The following is a 17,194-nucleotide window of genomic DNA, read 5'->3' on the forward strand; positions in this document are numbered from 1 at the left end:
GGGCTGTGCTGGGTGCTGGTTTCTATTTGTGTTTCCAAGGGTATGACTTCAGAAGAGTTCAATCACACTCATACACTACAATGATTAGAATTAATCTTTTTTTTTTTTAGATGATAAAAAGGAAAATATCTAAATGGACATAAAAATGGTCAAAAGATTTTTTTTTACTGCAGGTCAATTTTTTTCCAAAATAAAGATAAAAAATAAACATATAATTGGGATGGTAACTTTGTTGGACATTCCAACTCATCCAGTCACTTGTCCCCCATATAGGAAAGGGGAGCAGGCATTAGGTTTTGTTAATAATGTGAGAGTAGTAATCAGATGTGTTAATGGCAGCTTATTTGAGGTCCATCAGTCCTTTGAATACATGTAGGAAAGCATGGCTGTAGTTCTCTTACTGCCCACATAAGAAAACTGGAAAGGAAGAAAAAATATATTTCTTCCAAGATCCATTTACTGGCATTTTTTAAGCATCCTTTCTTCTGTAGAACCCAAGCATGGTGATAATTTGCTAGGGGCTGCTGTGTTTCCCAGCATGAGCTCCCATCCTCTGAGGGTCCTGAGAGGGATAGTGGATTGGTCTGGGAGACCTCATGAAGGGAGGGGGTGGTCCTATGGTCCCATTGGGTGGAACATGTGTGGTCCAAAACCTGGGGGTGGGGGCGGAGCAATACCAGGGGGTGGTGGCAGGGCAATGTTCACCACGGCTGGAGGACCACTTGGGGGTAGGTTGAAGTAGTTGGCAGAGGCTTCTGCTGCTGCTGCAGGAGGAGGAGGAAGAGCTCCTGGCAGCCCTGGAACAGGCTCTAGCTTGATTCCAGAGTCTGTGGTTCCATCCTTCTCTTTTTCTTTTCCTCTGGCTGCTTGGGATCTTCCCCATTTCACATTGAGCCTGCAGCCATTAACAATCAATTTATTAAAGGATTTTTCAGCAGCCACTTCTGCAGCTTGCCTTGTACCAAACTGGATGAAAGCACACTGCTGTCTCTGTACAACGGTTATTGTCTGAATCTCTCCAAACTGGTAGAAATTATTTCTTAGCTCTGTCTCAGTAATATTATCTCCCAGACCACCAACATATAGAGTGGTGATGGTCCTGTCCTCTGGTGGGTCCAGAAGAGGCATTGTTGAAGCCCACTTTAGAAGCTTAACTGCCACAGGGTCATTGATTCCATATTATCAGTCTTTGATATTCTCATCAGCAAGGGGGTCATCTGGATCTGTAGGTTTCTCATGTCTGTATGGACATTCCTCTCCTCTCCTACATTCTCTTTTCACCCAGAAGGAGCAAATGTGGGGGTTGATTCTGTTTATAGTAGGATGTGGTCCAGGCCAGTTTGAGCAGCATGTCACTGATGGATGTGGCTTTCCCCAGCATACTGACTGGTCATGTTCCATTGGAGTTAGAAATTTCTCTCTCCATATTCTGTGTGTAGTACTCTTTGTTGACATCTGACTTTGGTATGTCATCCTTAAAAGACAATCCTGCATCACGAACCTGGATGGGCAGGCCATATTCTAGGTCCAAGAGGTAGGTCTGGCAGGCATTCTTCAATTTGCTGCAGGTTTGTCATACTTCAGTCTTCTTGAAACACATGCGAACCCCGGGCACCAGCGTAACACTGTGAATAGCCTGGCACAGATTTTGCATTCCTTCCTGTACTTTTCTTTGGTCATTCGGATATACGGATTTTCTCTAAGACACGTCTGGCACAGTATGGGGAAGTCTGCATCCTCCCAGTTCTGCCTGTTATAGGTGTTGGAAGCCAGAGTGGTGGCCATCTTGAGAGCGTCTGGAGGCAGAGGTGGCTTTCTAGTTGGGAGAGAGGACTGCCACAATCCCGTCAGGCCCTGAGACTCCAGTTCTAAGTATCTAACATTGAGGTGATATTTTGGTAACTTCTAATAGAAAATTCAGTCTTCCCTCCTCCCCAACAAGGAATCTCCCCCACAAGCATATCCTTAATTAACTTCATTTGGGGGAGGATTGTTTCTTCCTCCCTAGTAATGATCCATGATCATTTATATACCAATCCAATATTTTGTCTTTCAGAAATCCACATTTAAAAAAAAATAAAACTTCATCTCAAAGTGGCTTCCTTTCAAACCAATTAGGAGGAAGAACATCAAATATAGCTCCTTTTGTCTGAAAAAGAAATTGTTCACTTTCCATCTAGTTTCCCTTGTTAAATTTATCCCCAATGGTCCTGTGATTGGCAACTTATAAAATGGCCCCCCATGATGCCCACCTTCTAATATTCACATCCTCATATTATCCTTTTACCTTAAATGTGAGCTGTACTTACTGATTCATCTGTAATGGACAGAATACACCAGGAGCAATGGGATGGCTCCTCTGAGGTTAGGTTATACAAGACTATGGCTTCTGACTGGGGCACCCTCTCTTGTTCCCTCTTACTTGCTTGCCCTGAGGGAAGCCAGCTGCTATGTTCTGAGCTGTTCTGTGGAGAAGTTCATGTGGTAAGGAACTGAGGGAGATCTCTGACCAATAGCCAGCATGTTACTGAGGCTTTCAGTCCAATAGTCTGTGAGGAAATAAATCCTGCCAACAACCACTTAAGTAAGCCTGGAAGCCAATCCTCCCCCAGCTGAGCCTTTAGATGAGGATGCAGCCCTCAGCAGACACCCTGACTGCTACTTCATGAGAGACCTGAGCCAGAACCACCCTGCTAGACCATGCCCAGACTCACAGAAACTGAGAGATAATAAGTGTTTATTGTCTCAAACTGCTAAATTTGGGGGGTAATTTGTTATGCAGCAACAGACAACTAATAATAGGCCATTAAGACCAGTTTTCTAGCTTTTCATCTATACTTTTTATATGATAAATTTCTGTCAGGTCATTCTTTCCCCTGGATGCCAATTTAATGACTTATGCAAGTTCTTCTCGGAGAACAGGGAATAGCAGTTGTCAATCTTGTTCAAAATTACATTCCAGTGCCTAGAGCACTGTCTGGCACCTGGGCCTGGTAATGTTAAATACTAAGCCTGAGGTCCTTTCTGGAAGAGGAAACATGTGTAACGGAGATTCCAATTTGAATCTCGTCTTATGACCTTATGCAAGTTAATCAACCTCCTCGACTCATTTCTGTATCGTGACATGGAAATAATTTCTACTTATAGGGCTGTTTTAGGGATTATTCTCAACCCAGCACTCTGTTCATTCCATAGTTTAATTTATAACTTTGCTATAGGTTCATTTCATAATTATGATAATAACATAGGCTTTATTTTGGTTGTTATTTTAAATATAGGAAGAACATGGTTTATTTGATTGTTTAAAATCAATACTTCTACTAGCGTTTTCCTTTCAGTCTTTTATTAAGATGTCAATAAAACCAGCAAAAATATTATTTCTCACTAGCATTCAAAATCTTCTTCCATTTGCCTTTATGTGCTATACTGTCATAAATGGAATCAAAAGTTCTAATCTGCATAACTTTGATGCTTAGAGAACATATTAATTGCTTCACTATTTCTAAACTACTTAGTTGAGAAACAAGAATTTGTTAGAAAAAAGTTTTTCATTTCAAAATAAGCATATACTCAGTTTAAATAAAAGCATTGCTAAAATAATCATGCACACATAAGAAAGAAGACCATCATGTGTAAATTATAAGTCTAGGTTCATAGAAAAATAAAACCCTAAATAAAAATTACATTTAAAATATATTACCTAAACACTTCTTCAGATTAAGCAGCAAGTGCACTAAAAGTTTATTTGGCAAAGATATAATGTAAAAACAAATAAGACATAAATATATAAAGATTCCTAGTCTTAGAAGTTTTAAATAGGCATTTGCATCACAGCAGGACTGGGCACTAAGGAAACCTTAGAGATTACATAGTTCAACGTATTCATTTTACAGAAAAGGAAACCAGGTACAAAGAGGTTACATGACTGCCTAGTTAAAGAAAGAGCCAGGATATGATCCCATTTCCCTGACTAAGAGTGCAGGACTCTTTCCATGACACCAAGCTGCCTCTCATATTTTTGTTTGTTTGCTTTTGGAAAGAACATGCTCTTTTACTAATTGTAATGGTTCTGTTATCAGATTCCTACCTCTTCCTGGGACTGGTTAAACTGCTGCATCAGTTGTGTTTGTGCCAACATTACTCTTTCCAGTTCATCTGACTTTTGTTTCATTTCCTTCCTCAAATCCTCTGAAACCGAATCATTACTGTCAATTTCCTTCTTCAAGCGAGATTCAAATTCTGCAATCAAATTTTTAAGGTTTTTTATTTCTTTTTCCTTTGACTCAGATTCTTTAGTATATTGAATATGGGATTCACGGAGTTTTTCTTCCAGAGTGGCCACTTCCAGCCTTAGATCTCTAGTAGAGCCTGCGATTAAGTCAGATATCTGTAAGATAAATCTCCTATTAGTTTGCAGGCAATAGTAGAGTAACTACAAACTTACAGTTTTTTAGGTTAATTATACATAATCTGATACATAATTCTGATCAGATGAAAACAAATCCTATGACATAGGCAGGCCTTCAAGATGTTCTTTTTGAAAGTTAAGAATAAAACTTTTATTTTTACCAACTAAAGAAGTATCACACTAATCATTTAGGCACCGTTGGAAGTATACAAATCTCTGTGACTGGACTGAGCTTCCAATGGCAGCTCAAGACTTGACAAGTGGATCAGGTGCTTGTTTGGACTCACTCTAGGTAGCTTTTGGGACCATCATGGCTGATGTTTAGGGTTGAAGGCAGGGGTGCACCACAGTTTATACTCTAACACGGAGTTATACTCTACTCATACCATGCTAGTAAGTTTTCCTTTGACATACTTTATTTTCTTTCTTGCATTTAATTACTGGAGGTATGCCACACCCTGCACCTTCTAGAGCAGAACTGCCCTATAGAACTTTCTTTAATGATAGAAATATTCTGTGCTAGACTTGCCACATGTAGCCATTGACCGTGGTATGCTGGTAAATGTTTGACAACTGGCTTTCCAAAACAAAACAAAACAAAGGATAGATTTGTAGCATTTTCTAATTTCCATGGTGTAAACACCCTCATTGTGGCACTTCAAAACTATCAACATGACATCACTTATCATAGAGTTGGGAAGACATGTTCATGATTGGCTCCCATGAGTCAGTACTAGCTCTTGAGCACTTGAAATGTGGCTAATGTGGCTGAGGAACTGATTTTTTAACTCTATGTAATTTTTATGAATTTAAATAGCCACATATGGCTAGTGGCTTAAATATTATTGCACAGGGCAGTTCTAGAGGATACTGAATGCTTTGGAAATATACTGCTTCTCAAGGTGGTACCTCCAGTAAAGAGATGAGAGAATAACCAGGAGAAGTTCTTCTTCATAATCATTAAACTTTTTAGAAGGGAAAAGACTGCTTATTTCCTTTCTCCTTAAAAAAACAGAATAAAGCACAGAAAACAAACCAGAAAGAGCAGAACTGTTTCTGATGAAATATATCCTTATTATTTATTCTACAGATAATGTCATATTATAAATATTAACACAACAAGAAACTAGGCCACAAAGAATCTGGAAAACATTCACAGATCAAAGTTCCAAGGACTCCGTGAACTGTTACAAAAGCCCCCAAATTTGTTTCAAATGTTAAATTTACATAAAGAATAACTTTTGAGGGAAATCTATTCACTACAGTTAGGAGTTTTATAAATTAACATTCCATTATCTTCAATTAATCCAGGAAGGAAGATGGTCACTGCTAGTTCTGAACAGTGATTTCTGTCATCCAGAGTAGAGCTGACACTGAAATACAGCAGGTTATCCTTGGGAAAGGAGGCTCACATCACCACAAATATATTTTGAATTTTTAAAAAGGGAGTCAACATTTAACAATTAGATTTTTACTTACAAAATCTGGACTCCTGACTTCTTTTGAGAAACTGTAACATCTGGCAAGCTGGGGCCTGTCTAAGCTGGTGCTGGGTTGTGGCTGCCTCTTTGTCCAAGGCCCGCTCTTCCAAGGCCACCCAGTCCCCACCACTCACACGGCTTGCCTCTGTGCACTAGACCTCTGCCTCCTGGTCTGTTGGCATTACTCTCTTGAGTGAAAAATCCTCTCCATTGATGTGGGCATTTTTTAAATGAATGTGATGAAATACTAAAAAGACTGGTATTTCCTCAATATTTGGGGCCTAATGTATGCTTGAGGGAATCATTTACCCCTGATTGTTCAAGATATTTTCATATCCATTCTCATACTTTTAAAGCTACATTTCATCTAGAAATAGTTTTAATTTTAAGAATAGGTAGTGTGACTTCCCAGAAATGTATTTGGACTCATATTTTAAAAGTACTTTGGAATTCATTCACAAATTGTGCAAGAATGAGCTCTATCGCTTCCCAGATGAGAGCTTTACTATTGCACGGTTACCTACAGTGCTTGCTGTAGTTCCTTAATCCCTGCCCCCCCCCCCCCACCCGCACCACTTTCCTTCTCCTCAGGGCCTTTAAATGATGAATACAGCCATGTCCCATCATTTTTATGCTAAGGCATCCTTAATGAGGCTTTTCATTCTCTTTCAGTGGGGGTGGGCATCTGTCCAATTTTTATTTCCCATATAAAGAGAAAAGCATAGAAAGTCACAATACTCAACAACAAAAAGACAAACAACCCAATTGAAACATAGGCAAAGGACTTGAATAGACATTTCTCCAAAGGAGATATACAAGTGGCCAATAAGTACATGAAAAGATGCTCAACATCATTAGTCATCAGGGACATGCAAATCAAAACCACAATGAGACACCACTTCACACCCACTAGGATGGCTATTATTTAAAAAATGGAAAACAACATGTGTTCGAACGGATGCAGAGAAACTGGAACCCTTGTGCATTGTTGGTGGGAATGTAAAACAGTGTAGCCACTTTACAAAAACTGTTTGGTGGTTCCTCAAAAAGTTAAACAAAGAATTACCACGATCTGGTAATTTCTTTCTTAGGTATTATACCCTAAAGAACTGAAAAAGTGACTTGAAAAAGTCTTGGTAATGGACGGTGGTGATGGTGGCACAATGTTGTGAATGCATTTAATACCTCTGAAGTGTACATTTAAAAGCGGTTAAACAGAAAATTTTTGTGTTATATATTTGTTACCACAGTAAAAATAGAAAGGAAGGAAGGAGGGAAGGAATGAAAGAAAGAAGGAAGGAAGGAAGGAAGGGAGGGAGGAAGGCCACAGTAGAAGGAGGAGATAATAGCAATCCTTAGCCAAGGAAGAACTGCTAGCAACAGGAACTAGGCCCTGGTCCAGCAGCAAGCCTGGGACTCAGAGGTCAGAAATCTGTTTCTCAGAGGACCCGGGCCAGACTGATGACTAAGGGTTCTGTTGTTGTTATTTATTTATTAGTTTTTTTAAAAAATTAATTCTTGGAAGAGTATAGATGAGTGAGAATAAAGATTTTTTGAATTTAGAAATAAAAGCAAACAGATTCAGGTTGTATAAGTTTGGTGTGAGAAGGTGCCAATCTATTGTTAGATGTTTATATTTTTTCAGTATTGCTCTATATTTCATTGCTTTTTTTTTTTTTTTTTTTTTTTTAAGAAAATATCTCATTTTCAGGGCCAGCTATGTAATTTAAGGAATCCAGTGAAAAGGAAAAGTCAATCTCACTTTCCTATGGGCCTGCCACCCCAATCCAGGGATAGATGGCCACCCCCAAGGGATTACAACCTCTGCACTGACTCAGTACCAGGACTGGGGTGGGTGAGAGGTCCCTGACAAGTCACCCACCAAATATACCATGGCATTGCCAGCCTTGGTGTGGGGGCTGCCTCGCCTCACTCCAAGATGCCATGGAACACAAGCCTGACCCCCTCCTGGTGTCTGTGCTGAGGTCCCCATGAAGGGCAACAACAAAACGAAGTCCTTCCTCTGCTGAGGAGATCCTGAGCTGCCCAGGATAAGGGGCAAGAGCAGCCACAAGTGAGGAGAGGCAGCCTCCAAAGCCCTGGCATATGCTCAGTTTTCCCAATTGGACTTCACTTACAAAACATAAACTTAAAGATAACATTAAGAATTTCTAGATAGCATCTGCAAAGCATTAAAAACCCAAGTGCAAGTCCTCTTTGAGGGTGGGGCCCTGTGTGACTGCATTGGTCTCATGCTCATGTAGCTGGCCCTGCCAAGTTTTCACCACTGAAATAGCTGTGCCATAGCTCCTGTACACCAAAGTAGATGGTTTTAGGTCTCATTTGATTCTTAATTTACATGAACTCTTTACTCAAAATATGGTTTCTTGCTGAAAATTCAGAGGGGATACCAGTGGGTCAAAGGAGCAAATAAAATGGGAATGGGAAAAAGGAAGGTGATGGGAACTAGCTAGTTTCCTTGGCTAGTTTAAAACAAAGAACAACCCACTATAAAAACAGGGCAAAAGGGAAAACTTTTAAAAAAAAACAAACAATCTTAAGTTATGCTCAGGACACACTGTTTAAGAAATTAGGGTAGTGTGAAATACACTTAAAAATATTTTCCCTAGTTCAAAAATGTTTAGAATTGAAAACATTTGCAATTAAAGCAATAAACTTTAGTTGCTGGGAAAGTTTGAGTTACTTAAACACCTCAGTATCTTTTGATGTTGGATATTTGAGATGTTGCAATATCTAGCCATGTTAATAATCGGTTATATAATTTATGCTGTAGCTAAATAAGTTTATTTTAGTAGGAAAATCCAAACATAATTGGATTGTATGCTAACATAATTTATTTCAGTTATCCATTTTGAAAAATAGTCAAGACGTTTTACCTATATGGTTAAAACAAAGGCACAAAGCCCATGAGGTAGCATTCTTAGGAAAAATAACCAACATCTATAGTTTGACCTTGGCAGTTTAAATAATGATGATTATCAAAATGACAGACCTTCATTTGTAGTTCCTCTTGTTCTTTCTGATACTTCTGGATTATTTCTTGGTGCTTTTCCTTTTCAATATCAAGTTCCAGTTTAGCTTCTTCCTTAAAAAGAAGAGCTTGCTCCTGCATTTCGACTGAATGTCGGGCTCTTTCCTTGGCAAGTTCAGCTTCAATCTAGAAAATAGCATTTAACACCCAGGTATAAAGTCATTTTACCTTAAAATATAAATGCATTAACCTTATTTTCAGACTCTAATATTTATTAATTAAAAAAAAAATCCGCTCAGAACTTGGTTCAGAAAAATTGACCCTGGGCCAAATATCCTAAGACCTTCTGAAGGCGGTACAGTTAGTAGGGAATTCAGGATTTTTTATTATGACCATTTCCAGAAATGCTAAAATCATGGTGGTAAGTACATGTACACTGTATACAGTACATTTATACTGTAAACTTAGTCCTTGCAAGCAATCCTATAAGGAAAGAAAAAAAAAAAAAGATTTTGAGGCCCTTAGTTAGGACTGTCTTGCTGAAAATTCAGAGGGGATACCAAGTACAAGTGTTGATTTTTCAAATGGAACTTTCTTGAGGGAGGTCATAGAAAGTTTGGATTCACACATCTTCAATGTGATTACGGCTGGAAGAATAATTAAAGGAAAACATAGTCAGTGATGCCTATATCCATATTTTGACTCAAAGTGCTATAAGGGACCGTAGACATCCTCTGCTTCAATACCTCAAGCTTCTGCAAATTGTGGAAAGAATAAATAAGGGCTTTGGATTCAAATGGAGTTGAGTTTAAATCCTGGCTCTAAATCCTGATTCTGCCACTTGTGTGATCTTAAATTTGGAACTGTAAATTCTCCTGAACTTTATAAACTGGGGTTATAACCAGTTCCTTTGGGTGTCATTGGGAGGATTAAATGAGATGAAGCACATATGTAAAGCTGAGCATGAGCAGGAATTTAAGTCAGTGGAGATTACTTCTCCGCTCCAATTCTCCAGCCTCAACCGCAGAATCTGCACCAAAACGACTGACTGCTCTGTTCCTCAACACCTCCAGAAACCGTAACTCACTCCTTCCCCAGCAGGCGTTTCCATTTCAGGCAGCTTTAAGCATTAGGCAGTTTTTCCCTTAGTGGGGCCAAAGTCTCTCCCACTGTGGTTTTTAACTATTGTTTTTGGCCCTGCCTACTGGGGCAATAGATAGAACAAATCTACAAGTACCGAGTCATTCAGGCCTGGGAGTTAATCTGGTGAGATTAAGAAGGGATTCCAGTGACAGGCTGGCTCTAGATGTACACTGTGCTCTGATTAGAAATTGTAAGAAGGGGTAAATGCAAGGTAAATCGGGAGGAAAACTGTCAAACCTGACTAACTGTGACTGTGTGATTCGGGCCACTCAAAGGACAGAAGTCAATCTGAATTTCTCAAGGGAACCCTGAGGAAAGAAAAAGTTTAATTGGTGAGTTTACAGGAAGCCCTTTGAATGAAATGCAGATAGATGACTATCCTCAATGTGGGGTCTATCTGGTTTACTGTACTGGGTGTAGGACTGAGCATTTTCTCCAAGGCCAGGTCATAATGTTCATATCCAATGCAAGGAGTTATTTTGACCCTCTCAAAATAAATTTCTGGAATGTTTGGAAAAAAAGGCTGCTGATGAGTCTTTTAGGGACATTATAGAATTGTTCAGATGTGTTTCTCAGATTGATAGAGATAAGGAAAGCCTCTGGGGCACTCAGAATAATGAACAGACTCTCTTCTGAATTCCAGACACATATCCAGCTGCCTCTTCAACGTAGCCACTCAGATATCTCACAGGTGCCTCACATAAAATGATGTAGAAATCTTGATACATCCTCCTCCACAAAAACCTGTTTCTTCCCCAGCCCTCCCCATCTTAGGATAGGATGTGTACAGCAGAGTGTTCTTTACAAAATATGAATTGGATTCTTTTATTTCCTTTCAGTGGTTTCTCAATGCATTAGTATAAAATTAAAACTTGTGTTACATGTCCTTCTACTGGGCCACCATCAGCCCATAAGTCACCTTTGTGTGAATTAACAAAGCATCCCCCCCCTTAGAGAAACACAACCTCATGACTGGGCACAGGACTTGGTGAGCAGAGCACAGGCTGGAGTCCAGCCCCTTTGGCTCCACAGGTCCGTATTCTTGTGCAGGGTGCAATATGAACACGTATGTGGGAGCCCTGGACTTCCCTCTCCCGACTTCCACCACTTTCCCCTTTGATCACTGTGCTTCAGCCACACTGGCATAGATAAGTCAAGAACACATGAAAGAAGGAAATCAAATCCAAAACATCTGGAAAAACTGGAAGTTATAATTTTAAGAGTTAATAACCCACAAGATTTCTTGCCTCTATAAAAACAAAAACTAAGCAAACATTTTTGGAGATGCTCAAGAAAAATGAGTGTGCTGAGGTACTAAAACATCAAGTGTTCAAAAAAAAAAATCCCTTCTATGATTAATTGGCAAAGTCAAATAGTTATTTTAGGACAAAAAGACATCTTTCAAAATACGGGACTGAGAAAAGAATGCACACAAAGTATGTGACCCAGACAAACTGTAAATTAGATGGCAGAAGGTGTTTAGAAGGGCTTTTTAAAAAGAAGTTCTTTAAATTTATTATGAGGAAGAGGTCATTTAGGAAATCACCCAGGTCCCTTGATGAAGATGAAACAAAGGAAGCATTCAGGGAAGATAAGCGGATGGCTGACAGTTTCAATGTGTTGAATGTTCCGTTCTGAGTCAGAAAGCAAGGAGATCTTCCGATTTATCCCTGGACTGTTCCGTGAAATGAACTATTGTAGATAAAGAGAAAATAGAGTGGACAGAAAGGATTGAGGGAGGGAGGGAAAGAAAAAGCACTGTGGATAGAAGGGAGAGGAGTGATTGATAGTTACTGCTGTGGTTTTTAAATCGCCCAGCCAGAGAAAGAGCAGCAAAGTGATGCGTTTCAGATGGGATTTTCCTTTAGGGAAGCTGCAACGGGATGCTAAGAGCCAGCTGAATGTGTTGGGGCCTTAGCAACGAGAGATGAGACTGCTGGTCCCTTGTTTGAAGAAAATGATGAGCTCACAAACATGATTTGCTTAAGGCAGTATATTATTTGCTGTTGAGAAGATGAATTAATGCCAAATTACTATGTTTATGTTTTTCACAGACAGAGAGGAGCTGTTAGTTTAAAATATCTGAGATGGCAGAACTTATGTTTATGCAAAATAAATAAATTTGATGATGGTGCATATATAAAGCATGAGCCACTTTTTATAATAACTAATAGTAAATTTAATAACTGTAGGGAAATTCTGATTTCTAAAAGAAAAACATTAATAGTATATAAGCTCAATAGTTATAAAAAATGAAATCAGTTATTATTTGTGTACACATTCAGGATTTTAATTCTTTTTTGTTATTATTTATCTATATCCTTTTCCAGCTCAAACTTCATCTCTTGGATGAAGACTGCCTTGATGACACCAGAGCATTCCCAACATTCTTCTATAATTCCTTTTGTATTTGTGGTTGAAATACATAATCAGCATTTTGTAATATCTGTATCTAATACTAACGTGCAAAATACTCTCTTTTTTTAGCTGTTTTCCCAAGTGAGATCTTTGTGGTTGATTTTGGTATGAACATTTTCTAACTGCCCACAGAACCAATCCCCATGTTATAACATAATCACGTATTATTCAGTGATCCTTTAAAATTTCAGATGTCAAAGTAGGAATCCAATCATTTGTTTATATTTATTATGTATATATTATTTTTGAAAACTTATCTCCTAAAAATAAATTACACAATTTTCCACAAGTTAAAAACAAATACTGTTTGGAAACTAACACTTTAGGTTATTTCTGAATTAAATACTGAATATATTATAAGGAAAGATGATTATTCAAATACATAGAATTTGCAGAAAAAAGACCAATGCTAAGGAATCAGAATACATAGGCTGCAGGCCAAGTTCTGCCAAGAACTATGTGAATGTAGGAAGGAAGCAGAGAATGTTTGTTCTCTCCTAATGAGTACCTGATACAAACTACAGCAGTATGGCAAGGATGCTTTTCATATTCCTCATATAATTCTTACAAAAAATCTAGGAAAATGATATAATAATTCTAAGTATTGTTTCCATTGTCTAGATTAAGAAATAGGCTCAAAGAGGTCAAGTAACTTCAGCAGGATCATAGTATTAAAAGGGGGAGAGGGTGAGCACACCCACATGGTTCTGGTGGACCCCAGCTCAGCAGGTTCAATTACTCAATGCAGCCTACCTCCCCTCATGCCCATACAGCATAGTGGTGAAGGGTCTGGACTTCATATTTATTTAGTTTCCAAATATTTGGGCATTTTCCAGATATATTTCTGGTAATGATTTCTAATTTAATTCCATTGTGGTCAGAGACAAAACTTGGTATAATTTGAATCCTTTCATATTTATTGAGACTTACTTATGGCCCAGAATATGGTCCATTTTGGTTCTACATGCACTTGAGACGAAGATGAATTCTTCTTGTTGAATTCTATAACTCTTGTTGAATTCTATAAATATCAATTAAGTCAAGCTTGTTAATAGTATTATTCAAGTTTTCTATTTTTCTCTTAATTACTGAGACAGGGCTATTGACATCTCCAACTCTAATTGTGAATCTAATTCTCCTTGCAGTTCTATTGGTTTTTGCTTCATGTATTTTTAAGCTCTGTTATTAGGCATGTTAAATAAAATAAAATGGTCACCTGCAATGGCATTGCTGGGAGTGACCCATTTCTGAAAAATGGTAGGGGGTTTCTAGGTGATAAAAATGACTATAAGGACAGGATTTTCCAAGAAAGTGGCACGTTCCTGATGAAGTTGCAATTTGAGCAACATTTAGTGATAAGTTGGTCTCAATCTGGTAGGGATAGCCTATTAAAAATGGACAAGTATATGTGCTAACTACTGTATATCTGTACCCTGCTTTGTAAGACTCTCCTATGTAAGGAGGAACTTAAATGTCAATCAACCATGTAACTTCCCATTTGAAAATCTCCTGATTGCCTTTATAGGCTGCTGTAACTCACTTGCCATTTTGAGACTCTCACTCTGACTTCTCTGGTTTGAGATCTCACTACTTGAGCAGTCTCTCTTTCAATAAACCTACAGCTTTGATTATATTGGTGAATTTGTTCATTTTGACAAGTACATAAACATTTAGGGTTGTTGTATCTTTTATCATTAGGAAATTATCTTCTTTTATTCCTGGTAATATTCAAAATATTCTGAAATTGACTGTCAGTAATATAACTACTCTAGCTTTCTTTTGATTAGTATTAGCAGAGTATCATTTTCCATTTTTAAAAATTTTTAACTTATTTGTATCTTTAAAGTTAATTTCTTATAGGTAGCATATTCCAGGGTCTTGCATTTTTATCCAATATGACAATCTCTAACTTTTAATGAAGATGTTTAGACCAAGACTTGGCAAAACTATGGCTCACTGGGTAAATTCAGTCATGCCCATTCATTTACATATTGTCTATGGCTTTTTTTTTTAAACTGCCATCACAGTTGAGTGGTATGACAGACTGTATAGACCACAAAGCTGAAAATATTTACTACTTGGCCCTTTATATAAAAAGTCTGCTGACCCCTGGTGTTCCAGTTTGCTAGTGCTGCCGTTAATGGAAAATACCAGAAATGGATTGGCTTTTATAAAGGGGTTTATCTGGTTACAAATTTACAGTCTGAAGGCTATGGAAACATCCAAATTAAGGCATCAACACGAGTATGCCTTCACTGAAGGAAGGCCAATAGCTTCCGGAAAACCTCTGTTGGCTGGGAAAGCATGTGGCTGGCATCTGCTAATCCCTGGTTGTGTTCCAGCTCCTCTCTCAGCTCCTGTGCATTTTGCAAAATGTTTTTGGGGCATTTGTCCCCTCTCAGCTTCTCCAGAGCAAACTTTGGACTAGCTTCAGTAAAAGTCTGCTTTCAACAGCCATCTCCAAAATGTCTCTCTAAGCTGCAGCAGCTCTCCAGAATGTCACTCTCAGCTGTTCTAAGGTCCTTCTGTTTGTGAGACTCCAGTGATTAAATCAAGACCCACTCTGAATGGGTGGGGTCCATATCTCCATGGAAATAATTTAATCAAACATTTCACCCACAGTTGATTGGAATCCAAAGATTCCAACCTAATCAACACTAATACATCTGCCCCCATAAGAATGCATTAAAGAACATGTCATTTCGGGAACACAATACATCCAAACCCGCATACCTGGTTTAGACCATTTATATTTAATGTGATTTACACTATTTCTATGTGTCTTCCATTTGTCCCTCTCATCTTTTTTTCTCTCTCCTCTTTTTCTGTCTTCTTTTGTATTATTTTTTTAATTCAATTTTATCTTCCTTTCTGGCTTATTAGCTATCAATCTGTTTTTTTCTCTTATTTTTTGTGAGTTGCTGTAGGGTTTATTGAATACATCTTTAACTCTATACAGCCTACTTTCTAGTGACATATCATTTCACGTATTGTACAAGAATCTCACAGTAGTAAACTTTTATTTCTCTTTTCTCAGCCTTTGTGCTATTGTCATATAATTTGTCTTAACCTCATATTAGATTGTTATTTTTGTTTAGTCAATTATATTTTAAAAAGATTGAAATTATAAGAAAAAATTCATGTATTTATCCACAGTGTTACCACTGCTGGTGTTCTACAATCCTTTGTATAGATCTATAGTTCCATATCCAGTATAATTTTCTTCCGACTGAGAGTTCTTTTAGCCTTTCTTACATTGTGGGTCTGCTGGTGATAAATTCTTTCAGTGTCTATATTTCTGAAAAAGTTTTTATTTCAAACTAATTTTTGAAAGATATTTTCATTTGTACAGAATTCTAGATGGACAGCTTTTTTTACCTTTCAATACTTACTTTCAGTAATTTCAGTTCCATTGTCTTCTAGCTTGCATTGTTTCTGATGAGAAATTTGCTGTCATCCTTACTTTAGTTCCTATTTTTTCCTTTAGCTGCTTTAAAATTTTTTTTTTAATCAATGACTTGAAGAAATTTGACTATAATGTGCTTGGCTTCTTGGCTTCTTTGCTGGAGTTTCATTGAACTTCTTGACTGTGGGTTTACAGTTTTCTTCAAATTTGAAAATTTTTCAGCCATTATTCACATATATTTTTTTTGTCCTATCTTCTCTCTCCTGTCCTGGGATTCCAATTATACATAGAGTAGGTCACCAGAATTTGTCTCATAGGTCACTGACACTGCATTTCTGTTTTGTTTTTTTTGAGTCTCTTTTCTCTCTTTTCATTTGGATAGTTTCCACTGCTACATATTCAAGTTCACTAAGATTTTCTGGAATATCTAACTAATCTGCCATTAACCCATCCAGTATGTTTATCATCTTAGACATTTTAGTTTTTGTCTATAGAAGTTTAGTGTTTTTTTTTTTTCTTACCTTCCATGTTTCTACTTAATATGGTCATATTTTCCTCATAACTGTTTTATTGTCCTTGTTTGCTAATTCTAACATTTGTGTCCATTTTGGGTTGGTTTTTATTCATTGATTTTTCTTCTCATTATGGGTCCTATTTTCCTGTTTCTTTGCATGCATAAAATTTTTTATTGGATGCCAGACATTGTGAATTTTACTTTTGTTAGGTGCTGAATATTTCTGAGTTCTGTTCTGGGATGTAATTAAGTTTCATGGAATACAGCTGATTCTTTCAGGTGTTACTTTTAAAATCTGTTAGGCAGGACCAGATCAATATTTAGTCTAAGGATAATCATTCCCTATTACTGATACAAGACTCTTCTGAGTACTCTACCAGATGCCTTGTGAATTTTGAGGTTTTCCCGTCCATCTGGTTGGAACAGGCATTATTCTTGGCTTGTGTGAGATTAGGTATTGTTTTCTCTAATCCTTTCAGGTGATTCTTTCCCCAGCTTTGGGTAGTTTCCCCAAATGTATGCAATGATCATACACATAATCAAGGGGCATTCTCTGTAGATCTCAAGAGTTCTCTCTGTGTGCAGCTCTCTCCTCTCTGGTACATTATCCTATGAACTCTAGCCACCAAGATCTCCCTGGACTCTCAGCAAATCTCCTCAACTTGGAGAATCTGCCTATCTCCACCTGGGTTCCTACTCCTTGCACCATAGCTTGGAATTTCCCTCAAGAGACTAAGTTGGAGCAAACATAGAGCCCACTTTGTTTCCTATTTCCAAGAATCATCTTCCTTCATTGTCTGCAGCTATTGTTTCCAATATTTTCTCCAGTGTT

At 37.9% G+C, this 17,194-nt stretch overlaps 1 protein-coding gene and 1 pseudogene across 1 annotated transcript in view; both read right to left on the minus strand.

Annotated features, from left to right (window-relative positions):
- LEKR1 (leucine, glutamate and lysine rich 1) overlaps positions 1-17,194 on the minus strand; it is a 171,317-nt gene that overhangs the window by 14,099 nt on the left and 140,024 nt on the right. The window contains exons 9-10 of the mRNA XM_037842007.1: positions 8,903-9,067; positions 4,088-4,387 (exon numbers count right to left, since the gene is read on the minus strand). Of these exons, the coding sequence (XP_037697935.1) occupies positions 4,088-4,387; positions 8,903-9,067 (465 nt within the window). The remainder of the gene's footprint in view (positions 1-4,087; positions 4,388-8,902; positions 9,068-17,194) is intronic.
- LOC119538820 lies at positions 515-1,785 on the minus strand (annotated as a pseudogene).

This window comes from Choloepus didactylus, chromosome 1, assembly GCF_015220235.1.
Source record: "Choloepus didactylus isolate mChoDid1 chromosome 1, mChoDid1.pri, whole genome shotgun sequence".
Taxonomy (NCBI): Eukaryota; Metazoa; Chordata; class Mammalia; order Pilosa; family Megalonychidae; genus Choloepus; species Choloepus didactylus.